This window comes from Pararge aegeria, chromosome Z, assembly GCF_905163445.1.
Source record: "Pararge aegeria chromosome Z, ilParAegt1.1, whole genome shotgun sequence".
Classification (NCBI taxonomy): Eukaryota; Metazoa; Arthropoda; class Insecta; order Lepidoptera; family Nymphalidae; genus Pararge; species Pararge aegeria.
In genome coordinates this window covers 7,514,328-7,537,987 of record NC_053208.1, presented here as the reverse complement: position 1 = coordinate 7,537,987, position 23,660 = coordinate 7,514,328, and the positions used below count along the sequence as shown (strand labels likewise).

The 23,660-nt window shown below is 35.8% G+C and overlaps 1 protein-coding gene across 1 annotated transcript in view; it reads right to left on the bottom strand.

Moving 5' to 3' along the window:
* The window catches only part of LOC120636446, a 96,886-nt gene that overhangs the window by 48,654 nt on the left and 24,572 nt on the right, over positions 1 to 23,660 (bottom strand). Inside the window, exons 6-13 of the mRNA XM_039907924.1 lie at positions 23,026 to 23,135; positions 22,618 to 22,629; positions 19,062 to 19,176; positions 18,039 to 18,203; positions 14,432 to 14,543; positions 13,958 to 14,011; positions 11,625 to 11,790; positions 9,313 to 9,419 (exon numbers count right to left, since the gene is read on the bottom strand). Coding sequence (XP_039763858.1) covers positions 9,313 to 9,419; positions 11,625 to 11,790; positions 13,958 to 14,011; positions 14,432 to 14,543; positions 18,039 to 18,203; positions 19,062 to 19,176; positions 22,618 to 22,629; positions 23,026 to 23,135 — 841 coding nt within the window. The remainder of the gene's footprint in view (positions 1 to 9,312; positions 9,420 to 11,624; positions 11,791 to 13,957; positions 14,012 to 14,431; positions 14,544 to 18,038; positions 18,204 to 19,061; positions 19,177 to 22,617; positions 22,630 to 23,025; positions 23,136 to 23,660) is intronic.

Below are 23,660 nucleotides of genomic sequence, written 5' to 3'. Positions count from 1 at the left end.
CTCGGAGACGCCAGCAATACTTGTGAATACCCCCCGAGTGTTATTTCGCATAAATTTCGCAGTTTGATTATTTCAACGAAATCAATCATGCACTTATCACAAATCGCAGGTATTATAGTCACAGAGATAATATTTAATTACCGATATAATAACAAAAAGAAGGTTGTTTAATAGATACCTATTATATTTATTTATTTCACGCTCTGTACCTACGCATTCATCTTCATCACACCAATCGAAGTAAATTCAATCAACAAACTTCGAAGTAAATTCAAGTCAATAAAAACGAATGGTCACTATCAGAAGAATAGCTATGTAGACACACACACACACATACTTACCTATGCAATTTGCATATTTTTTTGAAAGCCCGTAATGATATGTGAATATCTGGTAATTCCATTAATGTAATATAAATTATTATAAATTAGTAGTGAACTGTCATCTATTTTTGAATTCTATAAAATAAATGTATTTGATAATAATATTATATTAATATTATAAGATTAACATAATAATAAAGGCCTTTGAAGACATTATGTAGATCTCTCAGGCATGCTTGTACACGAATCATTCAGCAATATAAATCCTGAGTCAAGCTGAAGATAACTGATATGTTTATTTGAGATTCATTGAGAATGACGAAACAGATAGAAATGTAATTGCTTTATTAATTGAGGAAAACTTAAGTATATACGGCTATATCCCTTTCTAGCTGTAAAATATAACCTACGTTACTCGCTGAGAAAGTAAGTTACTCTTGGTGAAATAATTTTTGAGTTCATCCATTTCATACAAATGTTCAAACATCATGATCATCATTAGCCTATAACAGTTCACTTATGACTAATGGCTTCTTGTATCGAATTTCCTATAATCACCACGCTGGGCAGACGGACGCTGCCCGTTCTCCGTTATATTCGTTTAGTCGCCTCGTATGAGACCCCCTATTAGAGGAGGGAGGGTGACAACTGAATCCCAATATTGCGTAACCACATGGCACAACATACAAGTATACAAACATGCATAAAATTGTTTTTAAGCACCGCAACGGCGGGGCAAGCTATATAGCTACCAGAGCTACAGGAAAAGAGAGTAATAGTTTTACCTGTTAAATGTGTTGAATTGGGAAACATACGTTTTTTTTATATTCCATATCAGTATTAGGTTTAACATTATATCTTTCCAATATTACACTTCGGCCACCATTTCTGTACAGAGTACGATCCCGGGCACACGACTCTATTTTTTTATTTGAAGTTATGTGCGTTTTTAGTACTAACTGTTACTTGCTACTATTACTAATTATTACTTGCTTTAACGGTGATGGAACCGGCTTCTCTAAGAGTTCTCTATACTGTTCTCAAAGGCGTGTGAGGTCCACCGATCCGCACCAGGCTAAATTAGTGGCATAAACAATTCTCATTCTGATTGGAGATCCATGCCATGATGCCCTGTACTGATGATGATGATGATGAAAGAGTTTGTATGTAACTATGGTTGTTTGAATGCGCTATAAAATAATAAATGCGTTTATTTAATTAAATATTTAATGCGCTAATCTAAGAGAATTTCCTATCCAATTAAAATAGTTCCTGCGTTAAACGAACCTTATATTAGAGAAGGCTAGTGGCTTTATACAAAAAATCATTAAGGCATACACTGTTAAGAAGTCTGGTCAGTCAGAAACACAAAAAAGGTATAAAATAGAACAAAGTATACTTACAAACTTCTGTATTTAATTAGGGCTAATCAAACAAAACTTCTTACTTTGGTTCTGTCTGGTGCCTCAGAAAACTCCACTATATCAACAGATTAACGCCAAACTTAATCGAATAATGGTGTTTATTTATATATAAAAGAGGTTAGGAATACGATTCGAGAATTCCAAGCTAGTCTTCATGGATTCAAACTCTATTTACCTCCCTCATATTAGAATGGTGTCTTACAATAATACTATTCTTTCTAAAATTGTAATAAAATTAAACGAGGTGCATTGCTTTTCAAGAAGAAGCTATAATAATTTCTTAAACATTAATTTTAAATTTAATTACGTTATGTAACAACACAACCAACTAAATTAATATATTAACAACATTGATATACGATGACTATACATTTATGTTCACAATCGCTTAAAAATCTTGATCAAAAATCGTCCGAGCAGATTTATGTATAAGTACGTAGGTATTCAATTAAATAGATAACAATAATAAAAACACTCATATTTAGACGTTACAATAAAGTGCAAAAAAAAAATCTTACAAATGTCGAAACTATGCTGGGAATATTGTCTTGGACGCCTTCTGAGCGTGATTAAATTTCTTTTTCTTTATTGCTTCGCTACAAGGTACTCGACGGCGCTCCTTAAAATTAGTTTTTTTTCTCATCATATAAATATTACCTATGAAATTTCTCAATATTATTCTAATAAATTCAAATAGTTTTTGAGTAATTAAAATATCAGTAATGTTCTCAAAGGTGTGTGGAGTCCACTAATCCGCACTGGGCCAGCGTGGCCTTAACCCCTTCTCATTGTTGGACGAGACCCGTAATAGGTTTATGTGATGTTGTAATTCAAATAGTATATTTAAGTCGTCAAGTTGTTAAGAATATTTAACTTATTCTACTGATTTTCTAAGCAATTACTTACGCATCGGATTTTCTATACTAAATAAAACAAACGATATAATATGAGGCGTGAATATTTTTCGTAGTAATATCAAATCCATCGACGTACTACAAAATGACACGAAAGCCAGATGGCTGTCGTGACTTTTCGAGACGCATGCTACGGTTAGCGAGCGTACTGACTAACTGATGCTTGCGTCTTTTTCCAAGTATCGTAAGAATAGCAGCTAGGTCAACCTTTTGATGGAGATGGGTTGACCAGACTGCAAAAGAAACGCTAGAAGGAAGCGAAGCTTAATCTAGACTTCTAAACGAAGCGTGGCCTCCCTAAGCAAACTACATACAGATGTGTGGTCGTACTACTTCGGTGGAGGTCACGTGTGTAGGGATGACGTGGATCGACCACAATGGTGTAAAGATAAATTAGCGAAGCTGTTAAATTTGCCTAACTTTGGGGACAAAGAACTACATCTCTTATAAAAAACACTATAGCCTAAACATTGAACTCAGGAATATAGTCAAGAAAGCCAAAAAGACACATAGTTGAAACATTACTAAGCCCAACAATGTTATACATAAAAGGAGCGCCTAGTTTATATTACCTGAGCTCAACCTGAGGTGTTCGATTACATTCGAGAACTGTACCTTTAGTACAAGATTTGATCGCACCCAATCGAGGAGTCATTTTCGAATATCAAAATACTTTAACATCAGAGTAAAATGGATCTTATTCGAATTAAAAAATTGCTCAGATTTTTCTACAATTCATCAGCTCGGGCTTTCGACAGAATGTTTGTGAAATAAAAACAAGAATTGTTGTGAATTTAAAACGGCTGAAATTAACAAATATTCAATGTAAAGTCAACATCTGTGCCGGTGCAAAAGATGCGAGAACATTGCCGAAAATCTGTTTCGTGGGGAATATAAAGATTGAAGAAATTATAAAATACACCATACAGATTCCCCTGCTTTTCGCGGGGCATAGCAAATTTAGTTTAATTTCGAAATGCGGAAACAACTCCTCGATGGCGAATCCTTTGAAGAATTTACTAAGGACTGCTTTATGGCCTACTCACATAATATCAACTTAACACCGACTCGACTAAAATAAAAGCTTATGAAAGTGAGCTGTTAGTTATAAGCTGTTATTAATGTATTTATTTATTGTTATTAGGTACACAAAACAGGTAATAACTAAAAGTAGATCTAAATATAATTAATAACAAGTTAAAGTTAGTTAGTTGTTATCCTAATCATATTGTTATTATAAACGTGTAAGTTTGTGAGAAAGTGTGGATATTTATTACTCTTTCACGCAAAAACAACCGAATAGATTTTGAAGAAATGACATCAGAATAACACTCATCTAGTCTATAATATATTTTATATAATAAGGGTTGTTCATTTGTATTGTCGCTGTGACTTATTGTAGCCATGTGGAGTGCAATGAAGATTTAAGGAAGTGTAGATACGGTACAATACGGCGACAAATGGTTCCAGCAACCGACGACTTGAGGGTGAGCGAGCCGCACGGTTACTAATCGCGTCAAATTCTTTTAAATCCATCTGAAAAAGGTGCGCGTTTTTACGCTCAGTGTCATTTAACAGTAGTCGCATCGTGGGCGACTGTAGGTGACGGTGACAAAAAGTCTCCGGGGCAAGAAGTCACAATGAGCGGCGGCCTTATTTTGTGTCGAGTTTGGGTCCATACGTCGTTTGAAGGCGTTAAAGTTTAAATTCTAAATGCACTTGTGAAGCGTGAGTTTACGCGTCGATAAAGTGACGTCACATTAATATATTTTGTTATCATTGTGTGCGTTTAATAAGATTTGTCATCACTAATATTTTTAACGACACCTATTATACCTCTGTTACTTATACTCGTAACAACGTCATTTCGGACGAATGTTTAATTAGTTAATATCTTATTCTTCCATTCAGTAAATCAGCTTGTTTTCTCTTCAGGTCTTGATAGTTTTTGTACTTAGCTGTTTTAGTCTTATCAGGTTTTAACAATCCATCTTTTTTGTGCTCTTCCACGTTTATAAAGTAATCTTGACTCCCATTAGCGTTTTCTTTGGTATCAGAGCATTTGCAAATCTTCTTCAGAGTACCAAAAAGCCCTCGCAGCGTGACGAATAAAAAGAAATCGAACACGGAAATTAGTGTGAAACCCAACATTAAACATAGAAGCCCACCGAATGCAGCTGAAACAATAAAAAAGTAGAGTGGCGGGAGAAAAACAAACTATTATTCTACGACCCACCGTGCCGCATCTCCCTCCACGGTCGTATCCTTATATTGAGCAATCTTAATTTTTTCTCAACAAATTGCGCACCAAACACAAAATCCGGCGGCTCAAAGTTTAACGCATTCAAACACACACACCGTCAGCCCATTAACGTCCTGAGAACAAGCCTATTTTCTCACTCTCTCATAAAAGAGAGGGTTTTAGAGCATAGACTCACCAGGCTGCTCCAATGCAGTTGGGTGGGAGTTAATGGCAGTAACAACTGATAAGGGTGCTCTCCGAGGCATGGGAGTTGACACAACCAATTTTCTAACTCCAGGCTTGCGATCTCTTCAAACAAACCAACTAACAAACTACAAATTCCTTAGCTTTATTATTATTAGTATTTTATAGGTATATACTCATATTAACATTTACCATTTTCTTAATATTGCCTGATGCATATTAACACTGCGATTCCTAAACGTTATCTTTAATTGAGCACATGGTTTATTACAAACATAACTAAGCGCTGACATAATGATTGTGAAACAGCTGATAGCAATCGTTTCAATAATAATAAGGAAGTAAATCTCGCGCGAAATTGATCGAACGAACCCTGGATTAAATAAATTGCGTGACTATCGCCGAATTTGTGATTAATGATTAATTTTATCATTGCGATCGAAGCTATTTTTATTTGTTGGCAAAATCATTAGTACCTAATAGGAAACGAAGACTTTTCAATCCTCGTTAAAAATAATAGTAGATTATGCATCTAGTTTTGTAACATTGTATTTTACAGTCGAAGCGGTATTAGGCTAAGAAAGCCGAGAGTTTAAGAGTAATGTAGGAAACGCGTTTCATACGACGGGTATCATCACAGTTTGAATAGCAGAGTCTATTGAGCATCTAGCAATATATTCGGAAGTTGCTACATTAATATTGTGCAATTCGGTTTAATATAAGCCAAGCCAGCTTAAAGTTATTGAGTATTTGATTCCAAAAATTATGAATACTACCTGGAATTACGAAATTGGTGTGGTGTTTTTCCCCAATCCTAGCAGAGCACGCTCAGCAGTCTCGGTTATTTAAATCAGAATAGGAACACCCCCCCCCCCCCCCTTCCGCGGGCTTCGTAGGAGGCGACTAAAGAATAGAACGGAAAACAGGGACAGCGTCGTCCGTGCCACTACTACCATAGACTGCATTGCCAACCCGTCTGCCCAGCGTCTTATCTTGTCATATTGTGAAACCTTCCCTTTGAGGCCTTTGGTAGACTGTTTTAGGCATCGATCACTATTAAAGATGATGACGATGATTATCGTAATGATATAGCAAGGATATTCATTATTTTATTTTATTTTAAGTTTTATTCTCATTTTGTTACTTATTTACTGACTTCTGATATATATTTATTTCCTTATATAAATATCAAATTATGAATCGTTTAATTGATGAATCGTGAAACCTCCGACCCGTAGGTGAGCAACGTGGTGGTCTGTCCTGTTAGTAGCACTGAGGCATTAATGGGCGGATGGTGATGACGATGATGATAATTAAAGTGTTACCAGGGTTTTGCCCAAATACTATCACACGATGGTTATATCAAACGCGCTCATCTTGTAGGGGTATCTTACTTAAATCAGTTCACATGCGGGTTATATACAATGTACGTTTTGATAATCATTTCATCTTATCTCGATTATCGAAAAATACCTATTCTAGATACACCTTTAATATTTACGCTTTATTATTTACACAGGGTGTATCTAGAATAGATATTTTTTGGATAGAAGCAGGCGTTACTTTGCGGAAATCCATGATATATTATCAAAATTAAGCTTAATTTGCTATACTCCGCGAAAAGCAGGAGAATCTGTGTGGTGTAATTTATAATTTCTTCAATCCTTATACCCCACACCAAACAGATCTTCGGCAATATACCCTCTACGCACGTTTCGCTCCGAAACCGGAGCATCATCAGGAGATGTTGACTTTACAATGAATAATTGTTAAGTGAAAAATTCGCCAAATGTGTCGCCTTTTATACCTTTCTGACCCCCACCTAATCTATCTAAGCCCCTCCCACCTCATTAGTGCCTCTGAATATGTTCAATAGAGGTGAAGTTGATAAATTTATTTGTTCGTTTAGTAATTCGAACCTCCCATTCCTATGTTTAATAATTTCTAATTGTTCCCTCAAATCAAGTTTCAACCCTTTGTCGCAAGCATGTAATATTTCGTATGAATGATTACTGGTTACGTTATGTCCACTGTCTAAAAGATGTTTTGCAAAATGAGATTTTTCAGGATGGTTATGATTGAAGGCTGCCATATGCTCTTTGTAACGTGTTTCAAATTTACGTCCGGTCTGACCCACATATGTGGCGTGGCATTCAGAACATTGGAGTTTATATACCCCTGATCTGTGCTTATTGTCCAATCTGTCCTTACCGTTACAAATAGCTCTCAGTTGGTTATTTGTTCTAAAAGCCACATGAACTCCATGTGATCTAAGTATCTTTGCTACACGCTCTGATATAGATCCGAAGTAAGTCAGACTGGTCTTATACCTATTCAGTTTGTCCATTGGTACGGCGTATAACTCCTTAGCAATCAGCCTCTGTTGTTTCTTTTTAATTATGCTATCAACCAAACCTGAATTGTAACCATTTGCATTTGCCATGTGATAAATGACATATAACTCTTTCCTATAATCCTCCTTAGTTAATGGAATAGATAATAATCTATGAACATAATTAAGAAATGCTGCATGTTTATGCTGCCAAGGATGACACGATGAAGCTGGTATGGTGTTATCTGTATATGTAGGCTATTTGTAGTAACAATAAGCATCGATTTGAGATTTATCGTAAGCCTACATATACAGATAACACCATACCAGCTTCATCGTGTCATCCTTGGCAGCATAAACATGCAGCATTTCTTAATTATGTTCATAGATTATTATCTATTCCATTAACTAAGGAGGATTATAGGAAAGAGTTATATGTCATTTATCACATGGCAAATGCAAATGGTTACAATTCAGGTTTGGTTGATAGCATAATTAAAAAGAAACAACAGAGGCTGATTGCTAAGGAGTTATACGCCGTACCAATGGACAAACTGAATAGGTATAAGACCAGTCTGACTTACTTCGGATCTATATCAGAGCGTGTAGCAAAGATACTTAGATCACATGGAGTTCATGTGGCTTTTAGAACAAATAACCAACTGAGAGCTATTTGTAACGGTAAGGACAGATTGGACAATAAGCACAGATCAGGGGTATATAAACTCCAATGTTCTGAATGCCACGCCACATATGTGGGTCAGACCGGACGTAAATTTGAAACACGTTACAAAGAGCATATGGCAGCCTTCAATCATAACCATCCTGAAAAATCTCATTTTGCAAAACATCTTTTAGACAGTGGACATAACGTAACCAGTAATCATTCATACGAAATATTACATGCTTGCGACAAAGGGTTGAAACTTGATTTGGAGAACAATTAGAAATTATTAAACATAGGAATGGGAGGTTCGAATTACTAAACGAACAAATAAATTTATCAACTTCACCTCTATTGAACATATTCAGAGGCACTAATGAGGTGGGAGGGGCTTAGATAGATTAGGTGGGGGTCAGAAAGGTATAAAAGGCGACACATTTGGCGAATTTTTCACTTAACAATTATTCATTGTAAAGTCAACATCTCCTGATGATGCTCCGGTTTCGGAGCGAAACGTGCGTAGAGGGTATATTGCCGAAGATCTGTTTGGTGTGGGGTATAAGGATTGAAGAAATTATAAATTACACCACACAGATCCTCCTGCTTTTCGCGGAGTATAGCAAATTAAGCTTAATTTTGATAATAGATATTTTTTTTAAATATAAATTAAAGGCTGCTTCGTCGATGGTCTGCTATACGGCTAATAATTCGTTATGTTTTTATTCATTCCACTACGTGTTAGCCCTTAACGGTTACAATGCTAAGATGGTAGCGAGCTAACTTGATATAGAACGATACATTTAATGCGGGCTCGTCTTTGTCTGTAAGAATTTTAAATTCCCAAATCACCTTTGCCGGGTATGAGGGGGAGAAAAGAAACACCAAAACGTTAGATTTCTTATTTGTTTACCGCCCTTTCATATTGTCCCTATTTTTATTATAGCCGCAATAGAAATACACAAAAAGATTTCATTTTAATAGATCTCTACCTATTAATTTTCATCAGATAAAGTCCGCTGATAGCAGCGCTTTATTAATAGTACCTATAGTGTTTTCAGTGGCGTACATTTCATACATGCATAAAAGCACTGTCTACCCTAAATTTTGCATATAACTAACAGGAGCAGATTTGTCTATTCTATCTTCCTGTATTTTACCTAAACTGATCAAAAACCTTCTATCCTCTTGCTCTGTCAAAAAGATACTTACCTAAAATAGTTTGCCAGTTGAGGTAGGAGTCGCGGCGATACCTGGTCGCAACCAGATCATTAAAAAACACATTCACCACGGAACGATTCTTTAGGTCAACGTCTTTGCTGAAAAAAGTGATCATTAATGTTTGTACATATATCATGTTATAATAAAAATATATGTTAAATTATAATTAAATTTATACAATTAAACCAAAAAACTCCGGATCGAAAAGAAAAGTTAGTAAAGCCATCTTTGTTAGAATCCGGTACGCGGATTGTTGACAAAGGCTGACCCGATAATCGAACCATATTTGAACATTAAACCACAAAACATTACCCGCTGATGTAGTCGGGTAAAAAGCTATTTATAAAACAATATTAAAAAATAATTTCTAAAGCGTATTTTAATGACAGTTCTCGGAATGAATATTACATCATACCTGCCCATTTGCCTGTGCTTGATATTCTATAAATGCTTTAACTCATTAGTCAGTGATAATACTAAATACAGAATATTTCACTAACATTTAAGGGTTAAGACACACGAAACTCAATCCTAAAATCATTTTTGCCATCCTTTTTAACATGACATGAGTTTTACTATTAAAACAACATTTCCCCTTTTCACGAATTTTAAAAAACGATTACTAAGATGGATGAAGTTATAAAGAATCTGACGTCAATTGGACGATCTAAATATCCAAAAACTGTTCAGATTACAAGTTCATGTGGGATAAATAAATGGATGATGATGTAGGGGTCTTCAGGTGCTGGAATGGCGACCCCGCACCGGTAAACGCAGCGTAGGTCGGCCCCCAACGAGGTGGACAGATGACATCAGACGAGTAGCTGGGAGCCGCTGGAGGCAAGCGGCCCAGGACCGTGTATTGTGGAACTCCCTACAAAAGACCTATGTCCAGCAGTGGACGTCAATTGGTTGAAATGATGATGATGATGATGAAATAAATGAAAAAAGTTGGTATAAGTTCCATTATTGTTAAATGAATGAATACAATTTTATTGCACACCACACAAAAATACAGGAAAAATTATAATCTCTGGATCTCTTACAGGCAACCGTTGGCGTAAAAACAGCTCAAGACGAGTGGATTTATGAACCCCGCTGGCTGAGTACCCCCTTTAAAACACAGTAACATAGATCCTACTAATAATATTATAAACGTGAAATTTTGTAAGGATGGATTTGTACATCCTATGATGGATGCATAATGGACGTTTGTTACTCTTTCACTTATTACGATTACATGAGCGGCCGAATAAGACGCAGCAGTTCATCTCGCCACTTTATTATTTTTTTTACAACCACCCAACACACGATCACACCCTTTTGTGTCCTCGTAAGACCGGAAGTAATCAAAACAATGTCAATAATAAGTTCTAGCATAATTACATAACAATTAAATGAAGTTAATAATTTAATAACTATTTTTATTATTGTTGTTTATTATTTAAATATATTGGTGTTAATAAAACGTAAACAAAATTATACTCATATTCTGTGCATGATACAATCGAATGTCGTTATTAATTAAATTTAACATGCATGTAAATAACTATGTTCACTGGATTGTTGTTAATAATTTAAAAGGACAGTATTAAATTTATTAGTTAAAAATAGAAGGAAGTATTTATGGAATTCTAAGAAAATGTATCCTGTAGCCGATGGATGTCTAATTATAAATAAATAATAATATAAATAAATAAATATACTACGACAATACACACATCGCCACCTAGCCCCAAAGGAGGCGTAGCTTGTGTTATGGGCGCAAAGATAGCGGGTGTCTTAGCTTGATGATTTTTTTTATGAATATAATACACATATAATATACAGATAAACACCCAGACACTGAGAAACATTCATGTTCATCACACAAACATTTCCCTGTTGTGGGAATCGAACCCACGACCTTGGACTCAGAAAGCAGGGTCGCTGCCCACTGCGCCACTCGGCCGTAATTGAGGGTTGGTAACACACGCAGAAACTACTGAATTCATATTCATAAAACTATACAGCAATATAATTAATACAACTGAGTAACACATAAGTTCAAATATAAAAAATTTAGAAAACAGTTTCAGGTAAGTTGAAAAAAATCGCCATCTGAGAGCTGTTTATGTCTGGTGGGGTCTCTATAACAGTTCCAAGAAACATTCCATAATTTCGAGGGTAATCAGAAACTCTACATCCGATTAGTGGCATGAGCTAGTAAAGAATAAATTACACCTGATACATTTGTCTGGTTACCAGTTTCTTATTTGACTATTATATATTGTTCTGCAGGAGTTAAGAACAAAGATACTCACTAAAAATCTATTCCGGTGAGAGGGATACGATCAGACAAAGTCCCCCACGATACCTGTAAGGGGTAAGAGAAATGTTCGCACTCAGGCAAGCATTCGATTAATTTCTCTGAATTCTCATCCTCCTCAGTTATCTCACTGAAGTTTGATCCGTGGAAATAAGTCAAGTCTGAAATTTTATATTACCTTTTAATAAGGCTTGTATTTACACATAAACGTGAATCTGCCTAAATAAAAAAATGCTCGCCAAATTTCTTAAATCTCATAATATGGTCTAATATCTCGGTATCTCTTAGGAACCTTAATTTAAGTACTACTACCCACGTCGCCAGACTTCTTAACTAACTAACGCGATTTATTGCAATCAAAATAGATAAATTAACAATTTTTAGAATTAAACACATTACCCTCCAAATAAAAAATAAAATACTACAACTCTATTATAAACGTATTCAGGTTCCTTCCAATTTGCACGTCCCAAAAGTCAAGAACAAAAATACTGCTCTATCTAAAATCAAATTGACCTATTTCAGGCAACAGTTCAGTTGGAATAAAACGGACCTAAAACCAAAACTGACGATGATTATTTCTTTTTTTTTACGTTATATTCGTCTCCTAATCCATTTTGTCACTGGCACCCGTGAAATCGCAGCATGTGCGGGTGAACATTACGTTCCGCGAAAGCAACGTAAACGTCGCGACTACGCTACGCAGATGTTAAAGAAACACCAAAGCTCGCCATAACGCCATTAAACTGGATAGGGGCCTAAGTAGTTACTGAGGGCTATTTGAGTACAGGTTTTCGAACAAAGAGGTAAAAATTACAATGATAATAGAATGGGCATGGACTAAAAACTACGAGTAAATCAGTTTCAGAAACGACTATACCATCAATACTATAATCATCAGTACATATTGTTATTTCCTGTATTTTAGGTTAAAACTAAAACGCTTTTTTATTGAATTTTATGATATTCATTCAATCTCAATAATTTCATGAAAATACTGACATCTTCACGTCCCTGCTATCTATATACCTAGCTAAGGCAAGAATATCGTCGCATCGACCACACAATGTCGATGGAACTACATTATAATTACCAGTCCATGATGAGCTATGGCGTAGAATCCGCAATAACGTGATTTTCATAATTGATTTAATTACATTATAGATACGACTTAACTGACATTGTTGACCCATTGATTTTTGAAGTTTTTTTTGTCCGTTGCCATAAGGTCCCTTTTGGCGACTTAATTTTTATACATTTCCGTCACTTTTCAGGGAAATACGTTTAAAAAAATATCCTGACCACCTTTTATAGTTCTAGTAACGGCAATGGCTTTCTGTAAAGTCAGCTGAAGTCTACAATTAATTATATAAAAACGGAAAGAAAGCATCAACAATCGCGACACAAACTTTTATGCTTATGAAGAACCTTAATATCTTACCGATAAAGTTTAGATTCGCGATTTCGTGACTTTTATAAGGGTTTTTGAAAAAGTTCTACGTGTTATTGACACAAGTATACTATAATTTTGATAAAAAACTATTGTAAATGAATGGGCGGTAAGCCCATTTCCATTATGTTGCACTCAATATGTACAGAAATCACATTTATAAGGCTAAAACATCGGTATATGAGCTCGATAGCGTTAAAAACACAACGAAATTCAGAAATTAAATTGCGAATATTGCTTCATTGGTCCCTTTTAGCTGATATTCCGGGTAAGGTTACTTTATATCCCGTTAAACAATAAGTTTCCTCCGGGAACTGGGATGAAAATTTTTATCAATTTTACTTTATAGCTCCGTTAAATTTGAAAGTGTAAACTATCAAGAATGTATTATCTTATTTTAATAAGGATCTGATAAATATTGTCGGAGATAAAGGACATAACTCTTCACAAATAACAGCAAGTCGCAAGGCATATGTGACAACGATCGAATGCATGCGTACCATCCTACTAATATTATAAATGCAAGTTTGTGAGGATAGATGTATGGATGGATGTATGTATGTTCCTATGTATCAAATAAATTAATGACAACTTACTAACTCAGTATACCACGTAAAATAACAGTAGGTACATAGCTAGCCACGATGATTATGATGTTAGCAACAGATATATTCTAGCTTCTTGACTCGTACGCGGACGAAGTTGCAAAGGTCCGCTAGTACCGTGAAAAAAAATAATAAAAGAACCCGAATATCGTAACTTACGATACGAGCTATTCCATCTTTATTCTTATTAGTTTTTGAATCAATATTAGAAATTATTATTAATATTAGTTACGTGGTAGGTGCGTAGTACTATTAGCGACGTTATAAACTTACTCATCACGGTTTCCAGACATTCAATGTCATAAAAGTTACAGACTCTGTTACGATCTGAAACAAAAAGGAACTAACTTTGGTCAATGTCTTAGTGTAATGGAACTCCTCCTTTACACATACAATGTAATAGTGCCAATAACCCTATTCATCAATCATAAGGCAGTCGCTGACTAACGCCCCCGAGTCCCGACATGTAGGTAGGTGACGTCGTAGGTAAACACGCGCCGACGCTGGACACCGACAAGATCTTCTCAAATGAAGCCGCCGGCTGTATCGGCGAGTCGACCGCTTTATTATATAGACTCCTTGAGAACCCCATTTTAGGATACTTACCTATTGAGCATTTGATTGCTACGATATTTGGCACCATCATGCATGCCATGCGATAGTGGTCATTAAATAAGGGTACTGTCAAGAATTATTAAGAACTATATGAAAACAGTATGAAAAGCAGTAAATTTAAATATAAATTACCTTTCTTTGGGAAATAAAATGGTACGCAGTGGCATATTTTCAGGAGTATCTGTACACTTCGCAAAGCCATGCAATTGTGGAATGAGTACTGGCTCATATCGGGAATGGTAACCTGAAATGAAACAGAGCTCTTAATGGCTTAATCGCTCCAGTCCTGGCAGACAGTGTTTGGTCGTTTCTTCGTGACGGTTGCTTATCAAGTGCATTCTTTTTTTTTATAATTATACCACGACAATACACACATCGCCATCCAGCCCCAAAATAAACGTAACTTGTATTGTGTTATGGGTACTAAGATGAATGATGAATATTTTTATGAATAATGTACATAAATACATAGCATATACGTATAAACACCAGACAGTGGGAATCGAACCGGCCTTGGAAAAAGATAGCAGGGCCGCTGCAAACTGTGCCAATCGCCAAAGGTGGGCCTGCGATCATTTCTCATCGGTAATCAAGCTAGTGGGTTTCTGCTTTAAATAACGATTGTAAAAGCAACACAAATTACATACAACAGAAGCAAGAGATATTCGGATTATAGTTAAATTTTTCACCTTTTTGCCCAACGTCTTAAAAAAGGGGGTATTCAGATTATTATTTAACAAATAACTTAATTTTGTCGTATGTTTATACTGCATAATTAAAATTAACTCGATTTAACTAAACTACTCAATCAATAAATTAAACATTAATTGTCGTATCATCGAATTTCAAAGAATTCTAATCAAAATAATAAATCGATTAAAAGTTGTAAGCTTCTAGAAAATAATTAAAGATCTTAATAACAACTAGATTGATGTTGTCTCGAAAATAAGTGTAACACTAGATTGTGTTGTTGTGTTGTATGTTATTATGTCTAAGAATCAAACATCCAAAAAACGAGTCAACTAAGTACATAGCTAATAAAATATGAAATAACATATCTTTAATCTGTGATTTACTTATCCATTTACTAACTGTTCTACCCGTAGTAAAAGTTAAGTATCCAATCATAAAAAAAAGATCAAACCGTCAAATCTCACATTCTTTGGTTTGCAAAAATAAATGCTAAGTTTCAGCGTAATAAATTTGGGACGTCATTCTGTAATAAAAACCTAATCTATTACCGATTTTTCTTCAAATCAATCCAGTAGTTTCTATACTGCGCAATAATTACAAGCCATTTCGAAATTCCACTTAAAGAAAATAATAAAATAAAGTCATAACGGTTGGAAATCATATTAAAGTAGAACCCGACACTGGTCGATACTGCATCAATAAATTAGAAGACAGCTGTTTTTTCACAAAGTGTGCTTTTTATTAACAGAAATTGTAATAGAAATCCATGTCCATTATATGTAGGACTAAGTACCGGTTCTTTGATACGTTATTATGAGGCGCGTAATAATCGGCCATGTTTTTGAACAGCTTTAACGATATTATTCCGCGTTTCAAAGTATTACGAGTATATTGTCTAGCATTTATAACTCAAAAACACAGGACATAGGCTCATAAAATCTTCCCAAACCCAAATTTCTCTCCCTTTTATTAGATTTGATCAAACAATTGCCTTTGTTAGTCCCCGTGTGTCTGTGAAGTTCAATCAAAATCAATTCTGCCTCTCCGAATATTAGCTAATTCACTTTGGGGTATGCCGATGCTAGGACGATGCTAGTAATCATCTGAGCTGAGAAAGCCCAGATATTATACATTTGTGGATAACAAAGAGACGAATGAAACAATCCGTAACTCTAAAGTAAAATAGCTCAATTTAAAATAAATTATATTTGTCTTGTATATTTTATTATGAATCCGAGCTAGCTACTGCATAACACCTCTATTATTCAAAAGATAATATTTTTAGCTGACATATTGTTGCCAAATACTATGAATGGGTATTCATATAATAAACCAAAATATTCTCAAGCGTCAGTTTCATATTTATGAATTATAAAAGTTATACTGAGGATCTTCGATGAATAATCTTGTAACTGAAACTAAATTAAATAAGCTCTGAAATAGGATTTCTGTAATTCAGAGGCAGGCACATGCCTCTAAGAATTAAAAGGGTTTAGGTCGTGGGCTACCACGCTGGCCAAGTATTAATTATTGTCCTTAATTAAAACCACGATGAAAGCCTTTTTATAGTATCAATACCAGCAATGGCGTGCATAGAGGGTATGTACAGGGTATGCAGACGATACAAAATGAAGAAAATATCCAAAACGAGTTATAAATACATAAGGATAGGCTTTTTATAACTCTTACATTGCCTATCCTTAAGTTTTTTTATAACTTGTACTGGAGATTTTCTCCATTTTATATCATCTGCATTCCCTGTGCATACCCTCTATGCACGCCACTGTGTATCAGTACCAGTTTTAAGTTAAAAAGTAGGTCTTTTTAACTGGTGTAAAGTTGCGGTCGAATCTTACATTGTTGTGAGGGCGCTGAGAAAACCGTAACAACATAGCAAGTTAGGTAGAATTGCCAAAATATTCGATAAAAAAAAATTATATCGTAAAATTTTGTGTACTCATAATTTATTATTGACGCATACGAATTAGATCTGATTATTTCCCAAGATATAAAGACTACCGAGTCCAGATAGCGTATCTTCACACATTCTGCGTCATTGCTTATTTGCCAAGATACATCATGATAGAATAGTGAAATGACGCACGTGTGCTGGATAGCTAATCAAAATTCATAAAACTTATTAAGCAATTATATTTCATTTATTCACTAATTGCCGTGACTTGATTCGCGAGGAAATAAAATCATTGTACTATAGATTCGGTATGATCATTTAGTTTTGACTAGCGTAGGCAAGCAAGAAGATGGCATAAAATAGAAAATTCCTCCTACCTATACGAGTTTAAATATAAAAATTCTAGGGTAGGCAAAGCTTTTTGCCACTGCAGGATTTCTAAGGATACATATTTAATAACGTCATTGGTCAATCTCTGAAAGATGGAAAAAAAATTGATACTTGTGTTACTATATTTTTGAGGATAGGTTACATTGTATAATGTGAGGCAAAATTTGGCTGTGCATAGTTATATAACCCAAGTTCGCAACAAAAACATTGAATTGAAAAGGCATGATGGCAGTAGCATGAAGCGGTGATAGCCCAGTGGACAGCGGCGCGACTCCACTTTCGTAGGTCCGAGTTCCAGCGCACCTCCAACTTTTTAAAATTATGTGGGTTTTAAATAATTAAAATATCACTTGCTCCAACGGTGAAGGAAAACATCGTGACGAAACCGGCATGCCTTAGAGTTCTGCGTAATGTTCTTAAAGGTGTGTGGAGTCCACCAATCCACACTGGACCAGCGTGGTGGAATACGACCTTAACCCCTTCTCACTGTGGGAGGAGACCAGAGCCTTGTAGTTGGACGGTAATGGGTTGATATGATGATGATGATCATGATATCTATACAAAAAATCGTGCCGCAAACTCTTAGGTGACAATTATTGCTTAAAGATGCATGCCTAGAAATAATTGCATAGAATAAGCATTGTTCGTTGTTACATGAAAATGTTAACCGCTATCACCGCTCAAGCATTAAAAAACAAGCTACAGGTAAAAACTTATTAAACATAATAATTCAAAATTAAGTACCTCTCCAATATAGTAACACTCTCGATCACGAATGGGGAAGGATCTGATACCAGGGGTAGCGTACGTCCTCTCAGCTGATACGGCGACTATCAAATCCAGGGATTTGTCGATTGCGCGCATTGGGGATTCCATGTCCGGGACGTTGTATGCGTTGTCGACGAACATCTGTATGGCAGGAGAAAATATCGTGAGAAAAGTTATTAACGGCTGAACTCACGTTTTTCATCGGAGATTACCAGACTAGCTCACGACCTAAGAAATAGGTACCTACTATCAAACTGCATGAATAGTGGTCTAAGTAGAAGAACTTTTCGTGGTAGTATATGGCCGGAGAAGTGCTTATTTCTGCCGCTAAGCAACATTCAGACGACCGAGTTGTGCAGTGGGCAGCGACCCAGCTTTCTGAGTCCAAGGCTGTGGGTTCGATTCCCACAACTGGAAAATGTTTTTCAGGGCCTGGGTGTTTATATGTATATTGTATTAGTGTATATTATTCATAAAAAAAAATATTCATCAGTCATCTTAGTACCTATAACACAAGCTACGCTTACTTTGGGGCTAGATGGCGATGTGTGTATTGTCGTAGTATATTTATTTATTTATTATAAAGGTAGGTGCGCTAAGTGCCAGCTTTAATTGAAGCTTTATTAGCCACGGTTAGCCTTTGGTTAGGTTAGGTTAGTGACGTTTTTGCTGGCTTATTAGCGGTTGTGTGCGAAAGCGTTCCCATGACCCTCACCCAGTCACCAGGCCACGAGTTGGAATGCCGTGGGGTTTTAGTCGTTAAGACTGCGGCATAACCACTGCACTTCTCCGTGGTGTGGCGGTATACATGAGGATTTCCACACGGAAAAAAAAACGTTTAGTGACGTTCCATTTACCAGTCCCTGTTTTAAAAAGTGCACTGACCTTTAAACACTGGTGTGTTTAAATGTCAAAGTTAAAAGGTGTTCTAATTTATATGACATGAAAAATGAAATCGAGCTGTGTTAGTTATAATTGGAATGTCATTATGAGACTTACGAGCGTCCCGATTGAAACGTAGTTAGTGCTGTAGTAATCTGTGGGGTCAGTTTTGACGATGACCGTTAAAGCTGTCTGATAACCACATGACGCTACGCGCCTTGGTGTCGGAAAACTAAATATTGTTAACCTGCAAAAGAAACCGGTAAATATTATATGGCGAAGCGGTGATAGCCCAGTGGGCCTACCCACTGGGCTATCACCGCTTCGAGTTCACACTCGTGGGGCCGAGTTCGAATCCCCTTTTCTAATTTATGTATAAGCAATTTAAATATCACTTGCTTCTTTGCTTGAAAACATCGTGAGGAAACCTGCATGCCTGAGAGTTCTCTATAATGTTCTCAAAGGTGTGTGGAGTCCACCAATCCGCGCAGGGCCAGCGTGGTGGACTACGGCCTTTACCCCTTCTCATTGTGGAAGGAGACCCGCGCCCTGAAGTGGGCCGGTAATGGGATGATAATGAAGAACCAGTTTATTAAAAAGGTATTTTAATTCGATAGATATTTAAGTAGTAGTAGGCAATAATTAATATCTATTCCTTGTTAACTATTCGTTGGCTGCTGAAAACACAAACGTTTGTGTTTTAAAACTACGTAACGCGTGTGCGGCTCGAACACGCTAGGCGTGTTAAAATAAATGTACCTACAAGGATGCGGCCGAACACGCTTGGCGTGTTCTTCCGGCGTTCTGCGAGTGCGGCAAACACAAACGCTGTGTTGTTTTAAATATACTGCAAGAGCGGCATTTACGCAACAAGTGTTATTACACGTTACCGCAAGTAAGATTCATTAAATATTAGTTAAAATCTTACTCCCAGAAGAAGTCTCCAGCACCACGTCCTCAAAACCCATTAACTCCTTTCAGAATGAAAAGAATTCAGTCCACCACAGACCATCATCTAGACCTCTCAAGCGTGCTAGTTACATAATGTTTTTCAATAACAAATGATATTTAATTTTATGAACTAAAGATGTATATATACGTACGTACTCATTTGCATTATCTTTGACGCCGTAATAATTGAAAGTGCAACAGAAATAGATTGACACAAATATGTGCCTGAAGATTTGGTTGCATTGATATATCGTGTTCTTCCACATGCAACGATCCATGATGTTGCTACAGAGGTCGACAGGCGAAAGCTAAAAATTTAACATTTTTAATCTTTTATGTAAGTTAGCGGTGGTAGCCCATTGGTAAGGAGATCGACTTCACTTTCGGGGGGCCGAGTTCGAATCCCAGCACGCACCTCTACCTAACCGTCAAAGCTGTCTAATAACCACATGATGCTAGTTGCTACTAGCTTTTGTGTGGGAAAACTAAATATTTTTAACCTGCAAGAAAAACCGGTAAATAATATATGGCGAACCTGTGATAGCCCAGGAATTCCACTTCACAGTCGTGGAGCCGAGTTCGAATCCCCTTTTCATAGTTATTAAGCGTATTAAGTTATTAAAATATCACTTGCTTCATCGGTGAAGGAAAAAATCGTGAGGAAACCTGCATGCCTGAGAGTTCTCCATAATGTCCTCCATCGTGGGAGGAGACTCGTGCTCTGTAGTGGCCTAGTGGGCCGGTAACGGGTTTATATAATGATGACACTTAAGGTAACAATTTAATAAGTAAATATGACAATATGATAAGTAAATTAGAAAATTAATTGAGTCCACCAATCCGCACTGGGCCAGCGTGGTGGACTGCCGCCTTAATCCCTTCTCATTGTGGGAGGAGACCTGTGCTCTGTAGTGGGACGGTAATGGATTGATGTGATGATTATACTTATACAAATTAAATAACCTTTAAGCTACAAAGTTTTTTGTCATAAAAGAACCAACTTTGTTAAACCAACTCGGTTTCCTTTTTAAAAGTAAAGTACCTCGTAATTTTCTACATTTTACTTACAACAAAGTCGGTGTTTATTAAAAAAAAAAAAAAAATCTACGGTTTGTAGTGGGTAGTTTTGCAATTCTCTGAGTTATAATAGCTGAATGTCAACTGCTTATAACCCTTTACAAGATATTGTTTTTCCCTAGGCCGGGGTGTTGAAGGTGGAGGAGTTCTTCCAGAACCTCACAATCAGCTTTTTTACTGTGATGAGCAGAAATTGCTTAGCAGCTATATACCATAATCAGAGCGCAATCCGTTTAATACTCATTATTGTATTAATTCCGGTGGCCATCATAAATTATAGATTAAAACCATTTCGATCACTTTAGGTTTAAAAAAAAAAACATCGAAATTGGGCCATATATACGTTCTTCGTCGCCGTTAATTACGGTTTTTTTACAAACGGGAATTGTTTGTTTTTCTGAGATAAAGAGTATTATATATATATAATATACTCTATTTTCCTCTATGTTGTCATTTTAACTAACCCTATGAAATAATAATTACAAACTAAAATTAATATTTACAATAAATATAAACCGTCTAACTGTTCAATTAATGTATAAAATGTGTGTAATGTCATTATTATTTCCCTAGAAAAATATATTTTCCGTTGGTTTATTGATAAAGAACACACTGAATAAAAAAAAAACCATCGCATGGCTTCGACGCACACAAAACGGACCCCTCTTGTTTAAAAGCCCGTTGACTTAAGACCTAAGTTGCAAAACATTAACTGCTTTAAAACTCACTGTTTTGAATAACCTTTCTATAGTTATTGTATTTAGCTCCAAAACATCTTGAAGAACTTGGAGGTCCCTTAACTGATCTGGCTCAGCTTTGTCGAAAGAATGTAACAGAGGTATCAGTCTGAGGGTGTCGAATATGAAATCCGCCGTGACGTTTTCGGGTAAACGCCTAGAAGAAATAAGTAATTAACACAAACTTTACGATTGACACATAGAATATCCCTTGATTGCTAAAAATTTTTATAAGCAGTTATTTCGAAGTTATGTTAATTTATATGTGACGTATTCGTCGGTTCACCTGTCATGATTTGATTTAGAATATAAATTGTTTATTACTGTCATCAGGATAATTATAATATTTTGACCAATTTACTCAATATATTTATAAATTCTAGCCTGCGTGCTACTCTGCTATATAATAAGCATTAGAACTGTTTTATCAAAATCCCTTGAGTAGGTAATTTTGGTGAGAAAAAGGGATTGCAAACGTAGAGCAACCAATTTCAATTTATGATCTGCTATCGGAATTAGCAGCTCATTTTCGATACTCTTTTCGTGATCTGATTTCATTAAAATTAATCGCCAGTTTAATCAAATTTTTGCACGACTCATGATGCGAAGCATCAGAGAGTGCTTTACGATCGAAAAATTTTTTTCGCCTCATTTCGGCGGCTATTTTTATTATTATAGCCTTGTTAGTTCTCGGAATCAAGATATTTTGCATACTATTGTCGAGATAATTTAATGGAGATTAATTCCATGCTTTTAAAAAATTGATTTACTGCAATAGAATTGGAAAAAAACACCAAAATAGGTCAAAAAAATTTTCCTGTCCGTCATGTGTGAAACCCGAAAACACTCTAACTTGTGAAAAAATCCATTATTTGAGTTAATTTTTTTTTTTTTAAATTCTAATCGACTATTGTAGGTCACTGAATACGAATGATTAATTAATTCAGTGTAGTTTAATTGCAATTAATAAAATAAAAAACGAAAACTGCAAGACTGTATATCTATATATATCCATGTAACATTAACATGGATGGTGATATTTCTATATCTATAGATATTATGTACATTTTATTCCACCCGGGGCGCCTATGGCATCACTTTCCTAGTACAGCTGTTTTAAATTTTTTTTTTTTTTTTCTTTTTATTTTGCACGACTCATGTGTTTTTTTTTCGTTATTTATTGTCAAATAATTGGATAGCTATTTTATTAATGAGTCGTGCACTTTTGGATTTTCCAAATTTTTTTTTTTTATAAATAATGAAAACTGTCAACTTGACTTAATCCTAAAAAATAATAATAATAGGTATTTACTAACAATTCACGGGAAAACGTTCGAGCAGCACTCTTGGATACAACGTTAACGTCGCATAGCGTTACCGCTGGAAAAGGAATATCCCAAACAACACCTTGCGTAGTTTCTACCACCTGCAAAAATATAACTAGAATTAAAAATTAAATATAAACAAGACAATTGGCAGCAATGGTGATAAACCTACAGAGAGATTTTGCAACTACGCGGGACACATTATAGGTGCACAGGTGAGTGCGCAAACACCGGTGCACTCTTTATTCTCTCACTCTTATAGTCCGATGGAATGAATGAAACGACACTAACGGTAAGAGATCATGAGTGTGTTCTCCAAGGCTTAATCACCACGGGGGTTAATCACCGACAAATTCCAAACTCCGGGCTGGTACAAAGAATTTCTTGATAGAAAAATTCAATACTGTTCACTGTCAAACCGGGAATCAACCCTAGGACATCGTGATCTGCAGTCAAACATGCACTAGACCATACGGGCCGTTCTAAAGATTACAAATAGATGTATGGAATGTACGAGTATCAATAGGCTCGGAACAGGTTTCAATTTCCAGGATAATTTTGGTTAATAACCGGTTTATTTTAATGTTCTGTATTTTATCGGTTGAATGTACGAACGAACCGAAACG